Consider the following 23,733-nt stretch of genomic DNA (forward strand, 5'->3'; position numbering starts at 1 on the left):
TGTTGTGTTTTATGCTTTAATGTTGGGTGCGAAAATAGCTATTTCTAAAATAATTAATTAATCTAAAACCTCTGGATGTGTTGACTTTCTCAGGTGGCCTGGATGAGGCTCTCTATAATGTCATAGCCATGGCACGGGAACAGGAAATTCCTTTTGTGTTTGCCCTTGGAAGAAAAGCTCTGGGACGCTGTGTGAACAAGCTGGTTCCTGTTAGTGTAGTGGGAATCTTCAACTACTTTGGTGCTGAGGTAAGGCTCTGGAAGACACACCCTCTTTCACTCCGCCTGCCCAGTTGACACATGCCAATGTTATGTTTAAGCATTTGGAGAAGTGAGATGATAACTCTCCAAGAAAGAGTGGAACATTCTTGAGTATTACATTTCCTTTTTTAGTGTTGAAACCCTTACATAAGTTAATCCTACAGCATTTTTTGAAAAGATTTTTAGCTATTTCTGCCGCAGTGTTTTTTTCTTCTGGGTTCAACTATGTAATACTTGATCATTTATTTAACTGCTGGGTAAAGATTATCCAATATTATACTATGTAAGATAATTTTCTTCAATATATATGTTGGGTATATTTTGTGCTGCTACTCAGAGTAGAGAGAAAAGAATCTTTTAATTGGAGAGGATGTTACTTTAGAAAAAGAAATTTCTAAACCAGTTGTCAGAATAATTCTGTATCTCTGATACCTTCATCTTCTCTCGAAGTCAGCTAATACAAAGCTTAACCCATCAGAGCTGATAACATAAAGTCTATTTAGAGTAATGCTTATTAATATACAATGTTTTAAGAATGTTTTAAGAATGATTCTAAAGTATTTTGCGACACCACCAATGGACTGTTTTCCCTCTTCCTGACTATCTATATATTTAAATGTCTATCCTTTCCTATCCAGCCACCATGTTTGCATACCTCCATTTACCTATTCATTCTGTTTCCCTCCTGTCACCTGTCTACCCACCTACTCTCTGATTATATAGTTAATATTTATGCTCCCACAGTAGCCCTTGCTTTTCTCAGTTACAGATATCACACTGCCTTGCTCTAGGTTATGTGTTTTCCCTCTTAACTGTGAATTCCTTGAGGGCAGGCTTCTTATCTAGGTATCCCTGGCACCTTCCACATTACCTGAGCATGAGTAGGCAATAAATGCTTGTTTAAAAATTGTGTGGTAAAGTATATCTGCCTGCTATCTTAAGTGATATGTGAACATTTAGGTAATAAATGGAAAAGAAGGGTCATATATAAAGCCACCTGATAAAAACATACTGGGATCAAGGTCAGGAAAAGTTTACATGTTTATTTCTAATTATATTGGTATATTACTGAATTATATATATTAGGTTATTTGTATGGTTTTATATTACAAAATGCTTGCCAGTTTTGTTTGTACATTGGTTTACTTGCCATCTGCTGTTTTGAGGTAGGTGACTTATTGTTTAAACCAAGACAACTTTAATATGGAGATAAAGGAAATATTGATATATTATCCGGTGTATCCATTCACAGTAACGTAGCACACTGAAGTTATTCTTACCATCTGATAAAACCAACCTTTGAATTAAGCTTCATGTCCTTACACTGACATTCAAGGCCTTTATTCCCTGATAGCTTTTCTCTTTAACTTTATTTTCTTTTATTCCCAACAATGTTTATGTTTTATTTATATTTAAAACCAGTGTTAATCTCAAAATCACATATCCATGTGCGTATTTTCTTTTTGGTGGCTTCACTTAAATGCATGATTTGTTAAACATTGCAAACAAATATTTATGAAGTCTGTTACATGTAACACATAGGGGCTGTTTTTAGTAATACATCCTCCCTCCTTTTATAGAATAAATAAACCCTGAATATATTTTTCATATTATTAGTAATTAGCACCCACCCTCTTAAAAAATCAATATAGCCCTCCCTGGTTTGGCTCAGTGGATAGAGCATCAGCCTGTAGACTGAAGGGTCCTGTGTTCAGTTCTGGTCAAGGGCGCATGCCCGGGTTACAGGCTCGATCCCCAGTAGGGGACATGCAGGAGGCAGCCGATCAATGATTCTCTCTCATCATTGATGTTTCTATCTCTCCCTCTCCCTTCCTCTCTGAAATCAATAAAAATTTTGTTTAAAAAAATTTCTTTAAAAACCCCAAACAAAAAACAAAACAAGTAAGTACAAAAAACGCTTTCCATGATCTGGTCTCTTCTTGTCTTTAAAAAAAAAATCAACACAGCAGCAGCGTTTATTGTACCTGCTACTTTAAACAGTTTAAACATCAGCTGAGTGAAGCATGCTCCTTATGTTTATCTTTCACACGTTTAATTTTCAAAGATATATTATTTCATAACAATATCATGCTTTTGCTATGCTTTCTTTCATTTTGTTATGGTTTATACTTAAATGATAATAACTTAGGAAAAAATTTTGCTGTGTGGGGGGTTGTCTTGTGATACTAAATCAAGACATTAAACAGAGCAGAAACTTATTGAATTATGATGTAAGAACTACTAAAAGTAATTGTCTTTCTGGTAGCTGTGGAAACTTCATTTTTCTTTTGGACATTATTGGACTTCATGAATATTGAAGTACAACTTTAATGCTTATGTGAGTTTTGCCATTTTTTTTAACAGGAACATGCTCTGTCACCTACTGTTTCACTCTAATTATTAATTCCATTCATGTTCTTTTCTGTTTCACTGATAGGAGAACTTCTGGTTATTTAGCTCCACATTCTACTTTCAGGATATATATATATGTCCATCTATCTTAGAGTAAGAGAGAAACATTGATCGGTTGCTTCCTATACATACCCTAACTCATAACCTGGGTATGTGCCCTGACCAAGAATCGAACACACCACCTTTTGGTGTACAGGACAACACTCTAACCAACTGAGCTGCTCTGGCCAGGGCCATTTCTTGCACTTTTCTTTTTTTTTTTTTTTTTAATGGTTTCTTTCTTTTTTAAAAAAAAATATGCATGTGCCCTGATGGGAATCGAACAGTGACCTCCTGGTTCACAGGTTGACGCTCAACCACTAAGCCGGCTGGGCCATTCCTTGTACTCTTCTATGTATCTTTATTCATTACTAGAGGCCTGGTGCACAAAAATTTGTGCACTCGGGGGGGGGGGGGCGTCCCTCAGCCTGGCCTGTGCCCTCTCGCAGTCTGGAACCCCTCGGGGGATGACCACCTGCTGGCTTAGGCCCACTCCCCAGGGGACCGGGCCTAAGCTGGCAGTCAGACATCCCTCTGGCAGCCTGGGAGCCCTCGGGGGATGTCCACTTGTCAGCAGAGAGCAGGCCTAAGCTGCAGTTGGATGTCCTTAGCGCTGCTGAGGAGGCAGGAGAGGCTCCCACCGCCACTGCTATACTGGCAGCCGTCAGCCTGGCTTGTGACTGAGCAGAGCTCCCCCTGTGGGAGTGCACTGACCACCAGGGGACAGCTCTTGCATTGAGCGTCTGCCCCCTGGTGGTCAGTGTGTGTCATAGTGACCAGTCATTCCCAGTCGTTCTACTGTTAGGGTCAATTTGCATATATAATACCCTTTTACTATATAGGATAGAGGCCTGGTGCATGGGTGGGGGCCAGCTGGTTTGCCCTGAAGGGTGTCCCGGATCAGGGTGGGGGTCCCCACTGGGGTGCCTTGCCAGCCTGGATGAGGGGGTGAGGGCTGTTTGCAGGCTGGCCACGGCCCCCAGCCACCCAAGCTCCCAGTGGAGGCTGGCTGGAAGCAGTATCTGGGATTTATTTATCTTCTATAATTGAAACTTTGTTGCCTTGAGCGGAGGCCACAGCCGTCCAGGGCAGGCGGGAAACTTGGCTTCCTCCATCGCTGGGGCAACCAAGCCTCCTGCTTGCTCCAGCTCCATGGCTGCTGGCCGCCATCTTGGATGGGTTTATTTGCATATAGTCGCTCTGATTGGCTGGTGGGCATGGCTTGGGGCATAGTGGAGGTGCAGTCAATTTGCATGTTTCTTTTTTATTAGATTAGATTTTACCTGCATGAGTAAGAATGCACTCTCTCCATCTCTCAAAATTTTACCTAGGCATATTTTTCAAGGCTTATATCACACATCATTACTTCGTGAATTTTTCACTGATGCCCAACAGTTAGATTTGATATTTTCTCCAAAGGCCAGAACACTTCGTACATGTTAAGGTAGTTATAATATTTTGCCTTGAATCATAGCTGTCATCTGTTTTCTCCTTCTAGCCACATGGAAGGTTTCTTGAGAGCAGAGTGGTGTTCCAGTGGTCTTTGTACCCACTATAGTGCCAGGTGCTAAAGCGTGCAGCTGTTGATTGATAAACTCTATAAGAACTTTTAATATATCACATGTAGTGACTAGTATTGAATCAGGAAATTTCCTCAGTCTTGTGACAATTAAATAAACAATATATGTTAGTTACAAAGTGTTTTTTAAGGTCCTCTGGTTGGCATACTGATTGAAAGTGGATCTGACTTTGAAACGGTGGAGATTTATTGTTAGTAATAGGAATAGAAAGTATAACAAAAAAAATGGACTAGTCAAAATCTCTTTCTTTTTAGAGCCTGTTTAATAAGTTAGTAGAACTCACTGAGGAAGCCAGGAAAGCCTATAAGGATATGGTTGCAGCAATGGAGCAAGAGCAGGCGGAGGAAGCCTTAAAGAACGTGAAGAAGGTGCCACACCACATGGGGCATTCCCGGAATCCCTCAGCAGCAAGTGCCATTTCCTTCTGCAGTGTTATTTCTGAGCCCATCTCTGAAGTAAATGAAAAGGAATATGGTAAGTTCTTGCATATCATGAAAAATGACTTAAAATTTTTTTAAATTTATCCTTTGTTGTTGAAAGTATTACAGATGTCTCCTCACCCCCCCAATTGACCTTCTCTACTCCACACCCCCTCCACCCACCTTCCCTCTGAGATTCCGTAGTCCATGCTTCTGTGTCTCTGGATCTATTTTGTTCATCACTTTATTTTGTTCATTCCACATATGAGTGAGATCATGTGATACTTATCTTTCTCTGACTAGCTTAACATGACTTAAATTTTGAAATTATTTTTTGATTAAGATAATTGGAAAATGATTTTCCATGCTATCTTTGTTTTTATCTTCGTGATTATTCAAATTTTGCTTAAAATTTTGGCTTAAAAAGATCACAGTAAACACAGCCATTAAAAACTAGGAGACTGCCCTGCTGGTGTGGTGGAGTGTCATACTATGAACCAGGAGGTCACAGTTCAAATCCCAGTCAGGGCACCTGCCCGAGTTGTGGGCTCAGTCCCCATTAGGAGGCATGCAGGCGGCAGCTGATCAATGATTCTTTCTGATCATTGATGTTTCTATTTCTCTCCCTCTTCTTTCCTCTCTGAAATCAATAAAAATAAATTTAAAAATTTGGAGACAATTTGGGGCTGATGCTTTCCATGAGTCCCTGAAATTTAGTCATTTTCCATAGTCTTAAAAAAGAAAAATACTAAAAGGATTTTAAAAGCAAAATGCGCCAAAACCGGTTTGGCTCAGTGGATAGAGCGTCGGCCTGCGGACTGAAAGGTCCGAGGTTCGATTCCGGTCAAGGGCATGTACCTGGGTTGCGGGCGCATCCCCAGTGGGAGATGTGCGGGAGGCAGCTGATCGATGTTTCTCTCTCATCGATGTTTCTGACTTTTTATCTCTCTCCCTTCCTCTCTGTGAAAAATCAATAAAATGTATTTTAAAAAAAAAAAAGCAAAATGCACCTTACTTGTGACCTATAACTTAGTAAATTCTGGGATGTGTTATTCTATTACTTTATGCTCATTTATTAAAATGTTATATTTACTAAGTAAACAAGAGACCGGAATACTAACTGTTCAGTCTAATGTTATAAAACCTAGCCAAATGGCATTTGTTTTGAGTTAAATCTTATTGCAGTCAAAAAGATATAGAGACTAAAAAACATTTATGTGTGATGTTTAAAGTCATATTATTTACTGTACTCTACATCTTAGTAGTTTCCTTGCCTTTGGACTGTAATACTCAGTTCTATCACATTTTGAACACTTAAATTTTCTACTTTCTTGATCTAGTTTCTGACTTTTTTCACGTATTCTTTTTTTTTTTAAATAGTATAGCCATCTCCTTCAACTTGGCTTTTTGTCATTTCTCTTTTCTCTTTTTAATCTGTTTATCTGAAAATTTACCAAATAGGCGGTTGCCACCTAAAATTTAACAAGTAGAAAACTGAGTGGTTTTCTTCCTTTCTTCTCACACTTTTTCCTGGTCTCTCTGTTATTATAGTTAAATGTTTGGAATACTTTTGACAGCATTGCATCCCGAAGACTATATATCAAGATTGTGGGCCTTTAGGAAACTTTTGGTCAAGGATGGTAGGTACTGGTATAGAGGTAGATATATTTCTTTGGCTGGAGTGATATTAATCCTCCTATCTAATAAAAGAGAAACACGGTAATTAGCGTACGACCGCTACCCTTCCCGTTGGCTGATCAGGGCAATATGCAAATTAACTGCCAACCAAGATGGTGGCCGACAGCCAGGCAGCTGGAAACGAACATGAGGCTTGCTTGCTTCAGTGACGGAGGACTCCAACGTTCCCCGCCTGCTGCTGCTGGCCTCTGAGCTGCAACTCTAAGCAACTATGTTACAAATATAGAAGCTAAACAAAACCCCAGAAACCTGCTTTAGTCCCGGGCTTCAGCCAGCAGGATCGCAACATTGTTTCAAATACAGAAGGTAAACAAAGGCCAGAAACCTGCTTTTAGCAGCGGAGGCCTAAGAGCTGGAGCCAAGCCTGAGAGCTAAAGCTGGCCCAGAATAAAAAAAAAAAGAAAAAAAGGAGCGGTTGGGAGCTTCAGTCACCTGCCAGCCTGAAAACAGCCCTCAGCCCCTCACCCAGACTGGCCAGGCACCCCAGTGGGGACCCCCACCCTGAAGGGTGTGACCAGCTGCAAACAGCCATCATCCCCTCACCCAGACTGGCCAGGCACCCCAGTGGGGACCCCCAACCTGATCCAGGACACCCTTCAGGGCAAACCAGCCGGCCCCCACCTGTGCACCAGGCCTCTAACCTATATAGTAAAAGGGTAATATGCCTCCCAGCACCAGGATCAGAGAAGCCGCGAATCCTCCTGGCACCAGGATCAGCGTGACAGGGGGCAGCGCCCAAACCCCCTGATCACCCTGCGGCTCTGTGTGTTACAGGGGGCAGGGCCACAACCTCCCTATCCGCCCTGCTCTGTGTGTGACAGGGTGCGGCGCCCCAACCCCCCTCCCCCCACGTGCCCTGCTCTGTGTGTGACGGGGTAGAGCCATAACCTCCCCATCGGCCCTGCCCTGAGTGTGACAGTGGCAGCGCCCCAACCCCCGGATCGGCCCTGCTCTGTGGGTGATAGACGGCGGCTCCCCAACCCCCCATGGGCCCTGCTCTGTGTGTGATGGGGTAGAGCCATAACCTCCCCATCGGCCCTGCCCTGAGTGTGACAGAGGCGGCGCCCCAACCCCCTGATCGGCCCTACTCTGTGGGTGATAGAGGGCAGCGCCCCAACCCCCTGATCCGCCCTGCTCTGTGTGTGACAGGGGGTGTTGCCCCAACTCCCCTATCGGCCCTACTCTGTGAGTGACAGGGGGGAGCTCCCAACCCCCCTGATTGGCCCTGCTCTGTGCGTGACGGGGTGGCGCCGCAACCTCCCCATTGACCCTGCCTTGAGTATGACGGGGCGGTGCCCCAACCCCCCAATTGGCCCTTACCCTGAGCGTGACTGAGGGTGGCATCACAACCTCCCAATCCGCCCTGCTCTGTGCATGACAGGGGGCAGTGCCCCAACTCCCCAGTCGGCCCTGCTCTGAGCCCGACCAGGGGCTGCACCTGGGGATTGGGCCTGCCCTCTGCCACCCGGGAGCAGGCCTAAGCCAGCAGGTCGTTATCTCCCGAGGGGTCCCAGACTGCGAGAGGCCACAGGCTGGGCTGAGGGACCCCCCCCCACCACCACCACCACCCCGGAGTGCACAAATTTTTGTGCACCGGGCCTCTAGTTAAAAATAAACAAGATAAGTTCCAACAGTTAAAATGAGGTCACTATATAGTCATACGCCAGATCTCAAAGGCAAACTGTAAGATAAATTCATAAAGCTATGGGTCTGGGCAAACAACAGTAATCTTCATTTGGGTGCATAATTTAAGGTGTTTAATGATGGAAACTTTGGCTTTTTTACTCTCTGCCTGGGGGATTTAGGCCCAATTTATTGATTTCTAGGCCTTAGAGATTTATTTTCAGTAAAATGAGGAGGGTTTTATCTGATCATCTATAAAATTCCATTCCAAGTGAAAATTCTGTGAACTAATGGTTGAATCCCAAGAATAGATTTAGAGCCTTACCCCTTTGTACGCCATAGACATCTATAATGCTTTAAAATCATTTTTTTGTGAGAATTTTCAACTGAAAATATTCAAGAACACCCAAATTGTGAATAATATATTTATTTTTGTAATATTCACTGCAAATTGATTTTTTAAATTAAATTCAAAATATTGTGGCATGTGGGGATGGTTTCTGTTTGGACACATAGCAGTTAACTGGTTAAAGTTAAGTGAAAGTAATCATAACAACTTTGAGAACAAAGCATAAAGTATTCTCTCTGTTTCGGAAGCATCAGCAACAAACACAAAACCCACTAATGTGGCCTAAGAAGTTAGGATATTTGGTTATTTCACAGTGTCATCACTGTCCTAGCTCTTCCCCTCCTTCTGTTCTTTCCTTCTCAGTCTGTGGCTTCCTCTTATGCGTATCATCTCTTGTTTAAAAAGAGCTGCTGTGGCTCTAGGCGTCATAGCTGTAGTCAAAAGCAGGAGGTTCAGTGAGTGTGCTCCTTTTATCAGCGAAGAAAGAGTTTCAGAAGACTTCCCCTTTTGTTTTATTTGACTAGAGCTGATCATGTGATTACTTTTAGCTGCATGAAAGGGAGACTTGGGCAAGAGAATATTTGGCAAAGGGGAATGGGATAACTGATGGTATAAAAACTATTTTAATTCATCCCCTGGGAATGGGTTCAAGTACATCTCAAATTTAGTTCTGTTAACCAGAATGGCTAATGACTGTTGGGTAGAAAACAGAATCTTCCATGTTATCCTGGTGCAATATTTCTAAAATGTTTTCTTTTGATTTACATGGTTTAAAGTAAAAACAAATATGAGAAAGGATACTAATCACTGGGTAGAATAGAAAGGCTTCTGTGATAGTCCAGTCTTAGTGTCCTTTGTGCACACCTTATTTTCCTTGCGTATATTTTTCTTCCACCTGAGCTGAGTGTCAATTCTATCATACTTACATGAAACAAATAGTTTCAGACATAAATCCCAACTAAGATGTAAGTTTTTGAGAATGGGGACTTGGTACATAATGGGCAGTTGATATATAACTCACTTACTGAATTCTCACTATATGCTAGGCATTTTGTCAGCACTTTCCATTCATTAAGGTATTTAATCCTCTGAACAACCCTGTGAGATAAGAAATACTGTCCTGGAATTTTTTATTTTTATTTTATTTTTAAGAGAAAGGAAGGGAAAGTATATATAGAGAAAAACAGAAATATCAAGGTGAAAGAAACATCAATCCGCTGCCTCCTGCATACGCTCTGACCAGGGATCGAACCCAAAACCTGGGTATGTGCCCTGACTAGGTCCTGTGCCCTGACTAGGTATTGGACCTGCCACCTTTTGGTGTAGAACAATGCTCCAACCAACTGAGCCACACTGGCTAGGGCTGCGTTGCAATTTATAGATGAGGAAGCTAAGACAAAGAGAGGTAAATAACTTGTTAAAGTAAGTCTTGCTCTGGAACCTGTACTATTAGCCACTGTGATGTATATGTCCTGCCTGTTGAATGAATTCTCAGTAGGACCAAACAGTAAGTGTTCAGCAAGCAGTTATGAGAGAGGACAACCTCAATGTCTAGTCCATCCCTCCTGAGTTTCTTGCTCATCCTCTGCCACCACCTCTTCCTCTGTAGGCTCTTGAATTCATTTGTTTGTTCCTCTACTATAAAAATCTATATCAGACAGACAGCTTCCTTGTGTGTGCTGACTGAAGGGATAAATACACACACTTTATCCTCTGACAAACCCACTAGTGACTTGAAAGTGTTTAAAAAGATAATTTCACAAAGAACCAGTAAACAGAAACAGAAAAGCATAGAAGGGGTTAAAAGGCAAAGAAGAGCTTTATTGAATAAGTTCTGCTAAAATAAACAGTTTTTAAGCAGGGTAGAGTTGGGTCAGTACTATTTCCAGGTTTGTTGGGATCTTTGATCCTTCCTTTAACTTTCTTCTTCAAAAGGGGATGCCTGTCTCTTCTGTTCTGGCTTTAGATTGCCTGCATTCAGCACTCCTTCGCTCCCCCACCGCCATCCTCCAATCAGATCTCTTCTGGCAGCACTTTTACACCTGCTGTGTTTCTCCTGTTGTGTTCATGTGTTTGTATGCTCATCAGTTATTGATCAACCTTCACCTATTACTTTAAAGTGGGAGAGAGCCTAGGGAGGCCCTGTGGATATGTGATCTCAATAGCTCTTTGATCATTGTGACAAGACACTTGATGGCTAATTGCAGAGTTCCTTGTCTCTGCTTCCAGATCTATCTCCCTTTGCTTTTCAAAGGTGGCTTTCAGCTCACCTACTTAGTAGGTGAATGCCCAAGACTAAGTCTTCAGAGAGGTCAGCTCTGCTCCATCTACTGACCTCTTTCCTTTCTCCTATTCCTTGACTCATTGTCATGGGGGAGATAGGACTTTTCCAAGACCCCAAGTGAATTCTTGTAGTACTTTTGAAGGAGAAAAAAATTGTTGGAAGGAAATGTAAATATGCAATTGAAGTTTTAAAAAATGTTATGCCTTGCCCTGGCTGGTTTGGCTCACTGGATAGAGCGTCGGCCTGGGGACTGAAGAGTCCCGGGTTCAATTCTGGTCAAGGTCTTGGTTGCAGGCACATCCCCAGTGGGGGGTGTGCAGGAGGCAGCTGATCGATGCTTCTCTCTCATCGATGTTTCTGGCTCTCTATCCCTCTCCCTTCCTCTCTGTAAAAAATCAATGAAATGTATTTTTTTAAAAAATGTTATGCCTTTTTAAAGTTTGTTTTTGCATAATGTATACATGAAAATTTTTATTTAATAGGGTTAGCCCCCTCAGCACTTACTATATGCCAACCATAGGGACACACAGAGATGAGCAAGAGTGGGAATAAGAAGGGAGGGAGGGGTAAACAGCAAGCACAAAACAAGTGCTTTGAACTATATATGCAGAAAGTATTGTTGGAATTCAGGTTATAACTGACTGTCTTTCTTAGGAGAGTCAGGAAAGGCTTCACAAAGGATCTGACATTTTAGATGGTTATCAAGGAGGAGGGAGGAGGAATCTGAAAGGTAAAGGAGGAAACACATCCCATACAGAAAGAACAGCTTATGCAAATAGAGTATGACTTCTGGGAGCAGTGAAAAATCAGTGTGATCCTGAGGGTGGAATGCATGGCTGGGGGTTAGAATGAATGGGACCAGAAAGATAGATAAGGGTCACACATGAAGGGCTTGGCTACAGCAAGCTAAGGAGTTTGGATTATCAGGATAATAGAAGGCCCAGTAAACATTGATGTGACCAATTCACAAAACCAATTGGGAAGATATTACAGATATACAGCTAGGTAAAGAAGGTGTAAGCTGAGGCAGTAGTGACCAAGTTGAGTAGTTTTTGAGTTAGAAGTGACATGGTACAGTTATGAATTCAGTGGAATAAAGGCATGTCATAAGGGAGAAAGATAGGATGAAGGATTACTGTAAGATTTCTTCTGCTTTGAGACCATGAAAAAGATAATGTTACTAACTGAGAATGAGACTATAACAAGAGGAGAAGGAGGAGTTGTTTTTCATGAGGTAGGAGTGAGAGTGGAAAGGACCTGTTTTATACTTTGAAGGAGCTGCAGAAAAGGATGTTCCAAACCATGTACCCTGATTTCAAGTACTGAAAATATGGTCTATATTATACAGTTGATAGGTGACAATCAAGTTGAATATATTAATACTAGAGGCCCGGTGCATGAATTCATGCCCTTGTGGGGTTCCTCAGCCTTGCCTGCAGGGATCAGGCTGAAACCAGCTCTTCAACATACCCTGAGGGATCTTGGATTGCAAGAGGGCACAGGCCAGGCCGAGGGACCCCACTGGTGCACAATTGGGGCTGGGGAGGGACCACAGGAGGGCTCCCAGGCGTGTCCGGCCCTTCTCGCCCAGTCCCGATCAGTCGAATCCTAGCAGCAAGATAACCTACCAGTCGGAGTATCTGCCCCCTGGTGGTCAATGCATGTCATAGCAACTGGTCAAATGGTCGAACAGTCAAACCATCAGACACTCAGCATATTAGGCTTTTATTATATAGGATAAACAGTCTTGCTTTATCATTATAGCTTGATTGTTATACCTTTAAAATGTATAGCAGCTATAATGCAGATAGAAGGGGATTTTTATTTTTAAGAAACCCACAAAAATAAGTGGAACTACGTCAAACTAAAAATCTGCAGACAGAACAAAGGAAACCAACCACCTACTGAATGGGAGAAAATACTTGCAAATCATATGTCTAATAAGGGATTAATATTTTTAAAATATCAAGAACTCATACAACTCAATAGTAAAAAAAAAACAAAAAAAAACCTACCACAATCCAATGAAAAAATGGGTAGAGGAGCTGAATAGATGTTTTTCTAAAGAAGCTATACAGGTGGTCAGCAAACGCATGAAAAGATGCTCAACATCTCTAATCAGGAAAATGCAAATCAAAACCACAGTGAGAGATCACTTCACACTTGTTAGAATGGCTGTTTTCAAAAAGACAAAAAAAAAAATTATGTCAGTGAAGATGTAGAGCAAAGGGAATCCTTTGTACTCTTTGTGGAAATGTAAATTGGTAAAGCCACTATGGAAAACAGTATGGAGGTGCTTCAAAATATTAAAGATAGAACTGTCATATCCAGCAATTTCACTTCTGGGGTAATTATCCAAAGAAAATGAAAACATTAACTCAAAAAGATATATGCAACCCCATGTTCATTGCAGCGTTTTTTACATAGCCAAGATAAGGAAACAACCTAAGCACCCATCGTTGGATGAATGGCTAAAGGAGAGGTGGTATATTTATACAATGGAATATTCAGCCATATGTAAGAATGAAAGCTTGCTATTGGCAACAACATGGATGGGCCTTGAGGGCATAATACTAAGTGAAAAAAGTCAGATGGAAAAAGATAAATACTGTATGCTCTCACTTATATGTGGAATCTAAAAAAATAAATACAAACACCAAGCTCATAGATACAGAGAACAGATTGGAGATTGCCAGAGAAGTGGATTGAGGGTTGGCAAAATGTATAAAGGCGGTCCACAGACACAGACTTCCAGGTATAAAATAAGTCATGGGGATGTAATTTATAGCATGGTGACTATAGTTAATAATACTGTATTGCATATTTGAAAGTTGCTAAGAGATTTTATAAGCCCTCATCACAAGAAAAACAATTTTTTAAGTATTTACGGTGATGGATGTTAACTATACTTATTGTGGTGATCATTTTACAGTCTATAGAAACATCAAATTGTAATGTTGTACACCTGAAACTAATATGTTATATGTCAGTTATACTTCAATAATAAAAAGATAAAATGAAAAAATACAAACTGGGAAATAAAAGAAAATAAAGAGGTAGGAGAGCTGTCCTTTTATCTTCTGATTCCTAGTATATTTTTAGCTCCAAACTGACATCATTAAAAATAATCTAGATTTATCACCACTGTATTAGACATAATAATGCTTTTTTTTTGGTTCTCAAAGTCACTTGGTAAGCCAAGCCATGTATATTATAAAACAGATTTTCACACATGTTAGAAATACATGGGTGGCTTCTTTGCTTATAAATGGAAACCCTAATCCCATTATAGGCCAAAAGACGGCTCTTAGGTAACTTGCTAAGGGAGCATGGTAAAACCAGTCAAATCAGAACTATTTCTGCTGGACATCTTGGCTCCACCATCTATGACTTGTGGATTCTTGAGCCTAGTACACTTCAAGGCCAAAAAAAAAAGTTGGGCAATTTATTGATTTTCATGAATACATGAACATTATATATGAGCATCAGTGAGATCCTGTTGGTATAAGATCTTTTGCATTCTCAAGCATTAATATACTTATTTTTACCTCCTTGTTTTTTATCTTAAATGCACATTTTTGAGAATTGTTTTCTCTTTATAACATTTAAACTAGTACTAGAACAATCTAAGTTTTTCATTTTTCCAATCAGGTAGTGAGCCAGTAAATTTCTGTAGTTTGTTCTTCCCTCTTTTATGGGTTGCATAATTCTGAAACATTCTTCTGGTTTTTAAAAAATCTGTTTGATATTTGCAGAAACAAATTGGAGAAACATGGTGGAAACTTCAGATGGACTGGAAACATCAGAAAATGAGAGAGAGGTTTCCTGTAGACACAGCACATCTGAAAAATCCAGTAAACTTCCATTTGACACAGCCCCTGTTGGTAAGCAGCCATCTTTAGTGGCCACAGGCAGTACTACCTCAGCTGCAAACCCTGGGAAATCAGCAGTGAGTGAGAAAGAGGAAGTGAAGCCGGATGACCTGGAATGGGCCTCGCAGCAGAGTACCGAGACCGGCTCTCTGGATGGTAGTTGCCGGGATATTTTGAATTCCTCCATCACCAGCACCACCAGCACTCTTGTACCTGGCATGCTTGAAGAAGAGGAGGATGAAGAAGAGGAGGAGGAGGAGGATTATACCCATGAACCCATATCTGTAGAAGTACAGCTCAATAGTAGAATTGAGTCTTGGGTCTCTGAGACCCAGAGAACAATGGAAACTCTTCAGCTTGGGAAAACCCTTAATGGTTCTGAGGAAGACAATGCAGAGCAAAGTGGGGAAGAGGAAGCAGAGGTGCCTGAGGTGCTGGAGCCAGGGATGGACAGTGAGGCCTGGACTACTGACCACCAAGCAAGCTCGGAGCAGCAGAAGCCCAGCAACTGCAGCTCTCTGAACAACGAGCACTCCGATTCTAATTATACACCCCCAGACATCTAACTCAGGAAATGTCCGCCTCTCTCTCCAACCGTGTAAGGGTTACAGCCATTATCTTTTATGCTTCATCTCAACATTTTGCACTGTCCAATATTTAATATATGTATTTAATTCCTGACAGAAATATTTTTGTAGCTGTCTTTTACTTGTTTTGTTATGATCTATAGCTTAGCTTTTAATTAGCATCTAAGTGTCTTTCTAAGAACTGTGGGAAATTCAGAATTGTTTCAGCTTATTTTGTTATAGAAAATAATGATTTAAAAAAGAACAAGAACAAGTTTTGAAGAAAATAAATTTAAAATATTTATTGCGAGTCATTTGGAAAGTTAAAGATCAAGATTTTAAGGATAGGAGCAGTTATCAATGTTTGCTTCAAGACTACCCTTCTTTCACTCTAACCTGTCTGGACAAAATATTTGGGCTTCTTCAAAAAAGACAGGAGAATTAGAAAACTTAAAAAAAACAGAAGCTGAGCATAAGTTAGTTCCCAAAGTGTTTTGTGTTAAGAATTGATGCAACTGTTTTTGGTCCACAAATGCTCTTTTCAGAAGTCACTGATCATAATAACCGATCAAAGTTGGGATGGGCTAACACAGCCTCCAGTATGTGGGTTGGCACGATAGAGTTGGCCTCATATAGGAAGATGATAGATGTTGTATTTAATTGTGAAAAGTTACCCATGATAGGACCTTCCAGGTTCTGTCTCAGATTTGCTGCTTACCTCAGGAATGCCTTTGTACATACTCATATTTACATAAAGTTAGGCAAATTTTGATATTGAATAACTGATTGTATGAGTGCAGCTTTTAATTGGTAATGGTTCAGAAACAATGTCTTATACTGGTGTATTCTTTTGCATGCTTCTGATTCAGGACTCTAACTTTGAGATAGGGATTTGATGGGGTATCCAAATTTGTCCTGAGTAAGAAACCATTTCATCTTTTTTGAAATATATGTATTTTGCCTCTAGCCTCAAGCACTTGCCATGTAACACTAACCATAGTTACTGATAAGAGGTCAGGGAGAGAAACTTTACATTACTTAGTACGTATATCCTGATAATCAAGGCTTGGAAGAGGAAGTTTTGAAGAGCAAGTTGTTCTAATTGTGCTGAAATTATCAGATGATTTAGAGTATGCAGCTATACACAGGTATTAATACTTGATCATTATTATTTATCCCTGCCCTTCTCTAGGAATGTGTATACCTGCTGGGAGAAATACTGAGCTAAATGTTTTATTTGCTAGTCAGGCACCACCTGGTAATGGTGACCTTGACAAGTTTATGTAATGGTGGGAGAATTACAAATTACCTATTTTCTGTCTTCCCTCCAACCCACCCCCAACTGACCAACAGGCGCACAGACACCCCATCTTTACGCTTACAAGCTCCCAAAAGCAGGCACAAAACTAAGGAGGGAGGGGTATTTTCCCTGCCCTGGTTTTATAGGGTGGGCTTTGCCTCACAGAGGCAGGAGGAGAGAATTGGGCAATTCTTTACTGAACTCATTGGGACTACTGGGCTAGTTTTAATGTTTTATAACGCTGGCATTTAATTACTGGAGAGATCAGATTCTTGATTGATGATTTAGTATTTATGAATTGTGAAAGTTGAAGAGCGTTGCTATGTAGAAAATGTCAGTCAGTCAACTTTATTAGTGTGCTAAAAGGGGATGTTATTCTATTGTCCTGTCTAAACTTCTCCAGAATAGACTCCTTAAGCACAAAGTATCCAGTACTTAAAGGAACACAACATGTAAGGAATGAAGCCTCTGAAATAAAATCATGGATTTGTATGTGGCAGATCTTACTGTCCCTACACATTTGGAAGTGTTAGGTGGTTTAAAGAAATGATAGAGTTTTTGAACTACTGACAATCTTAAAAACGAACTTAAAAGCTTTTCATACTTTTTAATGGTGTAAATTTCCTTTGTTCGGTGTCAGTGATTCAGTAACTCTTGATCATGGTAAGGGCTTTTCAAAGGTTTCTTATATTTTATATCTCTTCTGAATGAGAATTCTCATTTTAGATTTTTGACATTTGTATCAAAAGAGAGGTTGAGGAAATCTTTGGACACTCATAACTTTTCATTTTGCTGTAGACGTTAGACGTGTTTAATTCCTTGTCTGATAGACGCTCCTGCACGTGCAGCATCTTCTGCCAGCAAACCCCAGGGACCACAGCCTTTTTTATATGACACAGGCCACCTCTAGCGGACAGCCCACATTTATTAAAGGAAATGTTGTTATGTTGAACTTATGCTAAATAAATATTAATAATGTCTTTATAATTTGTTTCCTTTAGATAAATTCTGGGATGTGTACATTATATACAGGAGGAGGTGTGAAAATTAAGGAAGTGGGTTTTTTATGGATCTGGGGTTAGTGCCTCTTTGGAGACCTTGAGTAAGGGTTTATCATCACAAGAAATAAAGTGATTTTTTTTTCTTAGTGTACAGAGGTGGTTTTACTGGCAACAATTAACATTAGATTTCTACTTCAATATATAAGTATCTGAATTACAATATGAATTGCACTCCCAAAACTAGATTTCTGCTTCAGTAGCTTTGTTTACTGTGAAGATTACTTCTAAAAAGACAAATGTTCATATTAGCTTAAGTTTTGGTTTAAATATATTTGTAAATGATGTAATATATTTCTTTTGACTAAATATGGGAAAAATAATCTGTTATACATTGAAAAGTTTTTAAAGGCTTTGACTGGAGGTCATTTTTGCAGAGATGGTATTTTATATGCTTCCAGTATTTGGAAAAGAATTAGTCAAAAGGAATTTACATAGTTTAAATATTGAGAAATTAATATCCAAATAATGTACTTGTCTGATTTCTTAATAAACTGGGGGAGGTGGGGAGGGTGGTAATTGTAATGTGCAAATGAGTAGTGAACTCTACATTCATTTTTCTTCTCTTTAACATAAAACTTAAATCTCAACACATCGTTACTTTAATACATGTATAAATAAGTGTTACTGTTTGTAAAGCTGCTGTTTGCTTAAAAAACCTGTCATTTAAGTATTTTCTGTGTGTTGTGCCAACAGGTTAGAACATTAACTTATCCATTTAAAAACTTTTTTTTTAACTTAAAATTTTTTTCTGGGAAATTATTTATAGGCATCTTCTCCCTCCCTTTTCCAACCTTTATACACATCACAGAATCAACCAAACTGTTTGCCTGATCTGAAATCTGAATCCTCATCATAAATTTTAAACTTGGTTGGCACATCACACTTTAAAAGTATTTGTATTGTTTTGTAATTTAATTTCTAAAGATATCACATGAATTTATAATTTAATGTCTTAATTGTAATGCTCTAATTAAAAACTAGCAAAATTAGTATGAATCATAACAAAAGGGTTGTTAGTTCTTTTGCTATATGAAGGATAATTGTGATATCACATTTTAGGGGTAATAACAGCTTTTTTTGCACTATGTAAATACTAGTGAAGATTCTTCTGTAACTAATAAAATTATTATTGAAATGCAATCTATCATTTCAGAATAGATACTTAAGAAATTCATCACTTCCTGATGGGTTTGCCAAAGAAAGTTGTAAAACCTGCAGAAAGGTGTCATTTGTAAAAACCTTCACTTGGGTTGGCAGAGCCTAGGCATCCAGCCAGTGACCATCATGGTGTTAGAAGACTCCTCCTAAGCCCTTCCCAATATTCACTCATTAATCCTCACAACAGCCCTTAGTGGAGATACTGTTTCTCATTTTTTAGATGAAACAGTCATGGAGGCGTTAAGTATCTTACCTAAGATCCCACAGGTAAATAGTAGAACTGGGATTCAAACGCAGTCCATGGCAAAGCCCATGCTGTTACTGACTGCTTTGTTGTGTCACAGAATGTGCACACCAAACAGTGCTTTCCCCACTTCATCGAGTCTCTCCGGGGGTGTGAAATGTGCCAGGCTGAACTGAGTGCCTCACTCTCTGAGCATCACCTAAGCACTCTCTACAGTAGCCCCAGACCTTGTCACTGTGTCACAATGAAACGTAGGGAATCACAAAAGAACAGACTCATCTATCAGAAAATAGTAGGGTCACTAATGTTCATCATGAGAAGAAATTAACTTTTGGTGATCGCAGAAAGAAAGGCAGGATGCCTCAGTTGTATCAGAATATTTCCCCATTTTTTGACCGTTTCTACCACTTAAAAGTTCCTTTTCTGACAGTGATCAGTTTTTCTTCTAACTGACCAGAAGAGGGTGTGCATGGCACCTGAAAATGGTCAAAGGCAGTTCCTATGTAATATTTATTAATCATTTGTTTTAATGGGGAGAATGGGAAGGGAAGTAATCCTGAACTACGGGCTTTGCTGTAACTTGTGCGTAGGTCTGAAGTCTAAGCTGAGGACTCAGGAGCCACACCCATAAGTATGCCATTTTAGAAAGATCACACCGTCAGAAGACATTTAGATCATGTGTTAAGTAGTTCAGTTCAATTTGAAATTTATAAATTACTTTAGCAATATCTTAGCTTGAGTTGGTTTCTGATGTCCTTGGATTCTTCTGACATGTATGAAATATTCGACACCCGGCTTATTACAGAATAGGTATTACCGGCAGCCTGTGGCTGGCAGGGCCCAAAGCATGCTCTGCTGGAGCTCCCACAGTGCGGGGCTTGGAAAGGGGGAATGTTTCCATTCTGGACTAGTCTCAATCCCTGTGGTTCTCTCCACTCCGCTCCCCACATCTTTTTGACGCTGAGTTAATTATTTGGCAGTCCTGTGGCAAGTAAAGAGACATTTACTCTTGCAGAAATGGGTTGAGTAACTGCATGACTGTAACCTGGCTACCGGTATCCAAGGTTCTAGTGTGGAAGCAGAGGGTTGGAGCAAGTAAGATACTGAGTTGCATGTAATTTGGAGCTACCAGCCGAGCTTGATGGTCTATATCCAGTGAATCGGTGAATCTGGAGCCTCGACTGGTATAGTTTTCTGTGGAGGGAATGAGTGTTTCATCTCAGAAACCCCCGGCTTGGCCATGGCCTTGAGTTACCCAGAAGGATAGGTAAGAACCCTCGCCTTCCTTTGGTGGAATTCTGATTTGAAGCAGTGTGTGTGCACCCTTACCTGCTAGGGGAAGAGGGACGTGAGGTGTGCACAGATTCCCCAGGTTGTCTTCGCTTTTCACTTTTCTCTGTTTACCTGAGTTAGAGCACTTTCCGTTGCTTTGCAAACCTTCAGCATGAGAATGGAATAATGAATTAAAATTAAAGCAGTTGCCCGGCCAGTGTGACTCACGGTTGAACGTCCGCCTATGAACCAGGAGATCATGGTTTTTTTGGTTTTTTAAAGTTTATAGTTTACTAATCCTCTCATGAAAAATCTGCACAACCATCACAGATAAAGTCGCCGAAGAGTCTTTACTCCTTCTGTAGTTCAATCTCCAGCTCACTTTTTGCCAGCACCAACATTGGCCTTTGCAGTCCCCCTGACTGTCTTCATTCTGTTCTTGCGTTCCTTTCTCTAGTTTTTTGAGGTCTTCTTCTTCTCCTATAGGCCATGTCTTGCAAGTCTGTGTTTGGGTTCATTTTTCTTTGCGTAATCCAAGGAATCATAAATCATGCCAAAGCCAGTGGTCTTGCCACCACCAAAGTGGGTTCTGAATCCAAACACAAAGATGACATCAGGTGTGGTCTTAGACATTTTGGCTAGTTTTTCCCGGATTTCTGTCTTGGGTACTGTTGCCTTCCCAGGGTGAAGGACATGAATGACCATTCGCTTCCCCTGAAGTAGTCTGTTGGTCATGAACTTCCTGGTCCAGATAGTTACCGTGTCATTCATGATGAAGGTTGGTCTTCAAGCAGCCAGGGAGGACAGGAGATCACGGTTTGATTCCTGGTCAGGGCACATGCCCGGGTTGCCAGCTTGATCCCTGGTAGAAGGCATGCAGGAGGCAGTCAATCAATGATTCTGTCTCATTGATGTTTCTCTCTTTCTCTCTGAAATCAATAAAAATATATTTTAAAAAATAAGATTAGGCCCTGACCGGTTTGGCTCAGTGGAAGAGTGTCGGCCTGCGGACTGAAGGGTCCCAGGTTCAATTCCGGTCAGGCGCATGTACCTTGGTTGCAGACACATCCCCAGTGGAGGGTGTGCAGCGGGCAGCTGATTGATGTTTCTCTCTCGTCGCTGTTTCTAACTCTCTATCCCTCTCCCTTCCTCTCTGTAAAAAATCAATAAAATATATTTTTTTAAAAATAAGATTAGGTGTATATATTTAAAAAATTAAAGTAGTTAATTTTGTTACCTCTGGTTAAGGAGAAATGATGGAAGTTGTAAAATTACTGGTTTCTCAGTCTGGGAGAAATGTTAAGAGATCATCATCCCTGTCATTGTTCTTTTTTCTTGCTTTTCCTTTCCTAAAACCAGTGCTGTAAGGCAAATGTTGGGTTTCTAGCAAGTATTGTAACATTTGCAATTAAGGTAAGAAAGATCTATGTTGCTACTTTACAAATATTCAAACAGTGATGGCCAAGAAAAAGGTGCAACTATTTCTTTAAGTTTCATTCTTTCCCTAATACTTGAGATACACCATTTAAACTGTCCCATAATCTTTTCGATAAAGGGATCAGCAAACTACAGCCTGTGTGCCAAATGGGCCAGAAGCCTGTTTTTGTAAATAAAGTTTTGTTGGAACACAGTCACACCCATTCCTTTCCATATTATTTGTGGCTGCTTTTCTGCGACAGTGACAATTGAGTAATTGTGACAGCAAAGCCTAAAATATTTGCTAAGATGGGCCCTCTACAGGGCCAATCTCTGAAATTGAGACGGTGTCTAATAGCACTGCATTCTTGTGTGATTTTCTCCCGGTTCTTCCTTTTATTTCTAGGGATGATACATCTGTTATGGATTTACATACTCCCATCCCCCCCCCCCCCACTCATGTCTTCACCCCCCTGGTGTCTGTGTCCGTTGGTTAGGCTTATATGCATGCATACAAGTCCGCAGGCCGACGCTCTTCCACTGAGCCAAACCAGGTAAGCCTGGTTGATCTCTCCCCCTTACCCCCACCCTCCCCTACCTTCCCTCTGAGGTTTGACAGTCTGATTGATGCTTCTCTGTCTCTAGATGTTTTTGTTCATCAGTTTATGTTGTTCATTATATTCCATAAATGAGTGAGATCATGTGATATTTATCTTTCTCTGACTGGCTTATTTGCTTAGCAAAATGGTTTCTAGTTCCATCCATGCTATTGCAAATGGTAAGAATGCCTTCTTTTTTACCGCTTGCTGCAGTATTTTAGGAATTAGTTTACATGTGCCATGAGATGAAAAAGGTTGAAAATCTCTGTTCTATTCCATCACTGACTTCCCAAACTTTACACTAAGTCTGACTTCAGTTCATTGACCAAAAAAGTTAGTGGTAGAACCCTGGCCAGTTTTCTTGGTGGCTCTAGCCCAGGGGTGGGCAAACTTTTTGACTCGAGGGCTACAATGGGTTCTTAAACTGGACCGGAGGGCCGGGACAAAAGCATGGATGGAGTGTTTGTGTGAACTAATATAAATTCAAAGTAAACATCATTACGTAAAAGGGTACGGTCTTTTTTTTTTTTTTTAGTTTTATTCATTTCAAACGGGCCGGACCCGGCCCGCAGGCCGTAGTTTGCCCACGGCTGCTCTAGCCGCATCCACCAAAGGGCCATGGATCTGATTCCCGGTCAAGAGATTGTTTGGGCGGCAACCAATCTATTTGTTTCTCTCATCCATGGTCCTCTCTTTCTCTTCCACTCACCCACTCCCATCCCTCCACTCTCTAAAAAACAATCAATGGCTGAAACCGGTTTGGCTCAGTGGATAAGAGCATCGGCCTGCGGACTGAAAGGTCCCGGGTTCGATTCCGGTCAAGGGCATGTACCTGGGTTATGGGCACATCCCCAGTGGGAGATGTGCAGGAGGCAGCTGATCGATGTTTCTCTCTCATCGATGTTTCTAACTCTCTCTCTCTCCCTTCCTCTCTGTAAAAATCAATAAAATATATATTAAAAAAAAAACAATCAATGGAAAAAATACCTTCGGATGAGGATTAAAAAAAAAAATTAGTGGTAGAAATGAAACTATAGCCCTAGCCAGTTTGGCTCAGTGGATAAGAGTGTCGGCCTGCGGACTGAAGGGTCCCAGGTTCGATTTCGGCCAAGGGCACATGCCTAGGTTGCGGGCTCGATCCCAGTTGGGGGCATGCAGGAGGCAGCCGATCAATGATTCTCATCATTGATGTTTCTATCTCTCTATCCCTCTGCCTTCCTCTCTAAAATCAATAAAAAAATACTTTTAAAAAAAGAAACCATAAATCAATCTTAGACCCCCTGTCTTGACTGATTTAGCAAATAGTTATGATTTAATAAATAGCCAGTAGCTACAGATTTTATCTTTTTCCTATGAACCGGAAATCATGCCATTTCATCCTTCACTTGGCCTTACTCTCCCCCAGTTATGAGAAATGTGGCTCATGCCTATGACTTCCCCATCTGCTCTCTAGCCAGAGCAAGGTGCTTTAATCTTCATAGAAAGTTTGAAGATTGTGTTGGCAACCCACTTATCTGGTTTCCTTAGCAACCAGAGCACAGTACAGTGACGGCATCCCTTGCTCAGAATAGAAAGTGGGTA

General features: G+C 40.8%; 1 protein-coding gene and 1 pseudogene across 4 annotated transcripts in view; one reads left to right on the plus strand and one right to left on the minus strand.

Moving 5' to 3' along the window:
• SECISBP2L (SECIS binding protein 2 like) overlaps nt 1-15,554 on the plus strand; it is a 64,945-nt gene extending 49,391 nt beyond the window's left edge. For all 3 annotated transcript variants that reach the window (XM_081088749.1, XM_081088748.1, XM_081088750.1), the window contains 3 exons: nt 94-248; nt 4,546-4,765; nt 14,420-15,554. In XM_081088749.1, the coding sequence (XP_080944875.1) occupies nt 94-248; nt 4,546-4,765; nt 14,420-15,102 (1,058 nt within the window). In that variant the 3' untranslated portion in view covers nt 15,103-15,554. The remainder of the gene's footprint in view (nt 1-93; nt 249-4,545; nt 4,766-14,419) is intronic.
• Nucleotides 15,555-19,402: 3,848 nt separating this feature from the next.
• LOC308517570 (small ribosomal subunit protein eS24-like) lies at nt 19,403-20,927 on the minus strand (annotated as a pseudogene). The gene has a single exon. The product of its transcript is annotated as a small ribosomal subunit protein eS24-like (transcript).
• Between the last annotated feature and the right edge of the window lie 2,806 nt (nt 20,928-23,733).

Source organism: Myotis nattereri (genome assembly GCF_964212035.1).
Source record: "Myotis nattereri genome assembly, chromosome: 1".
Taxonomy (NCBI): domain Eukaryota; kingdom Metazoa; phylum Chordata; class Mammalia; order Chiroptera; family Vespertilionidae; genus Myotis; species Myotis nattereri.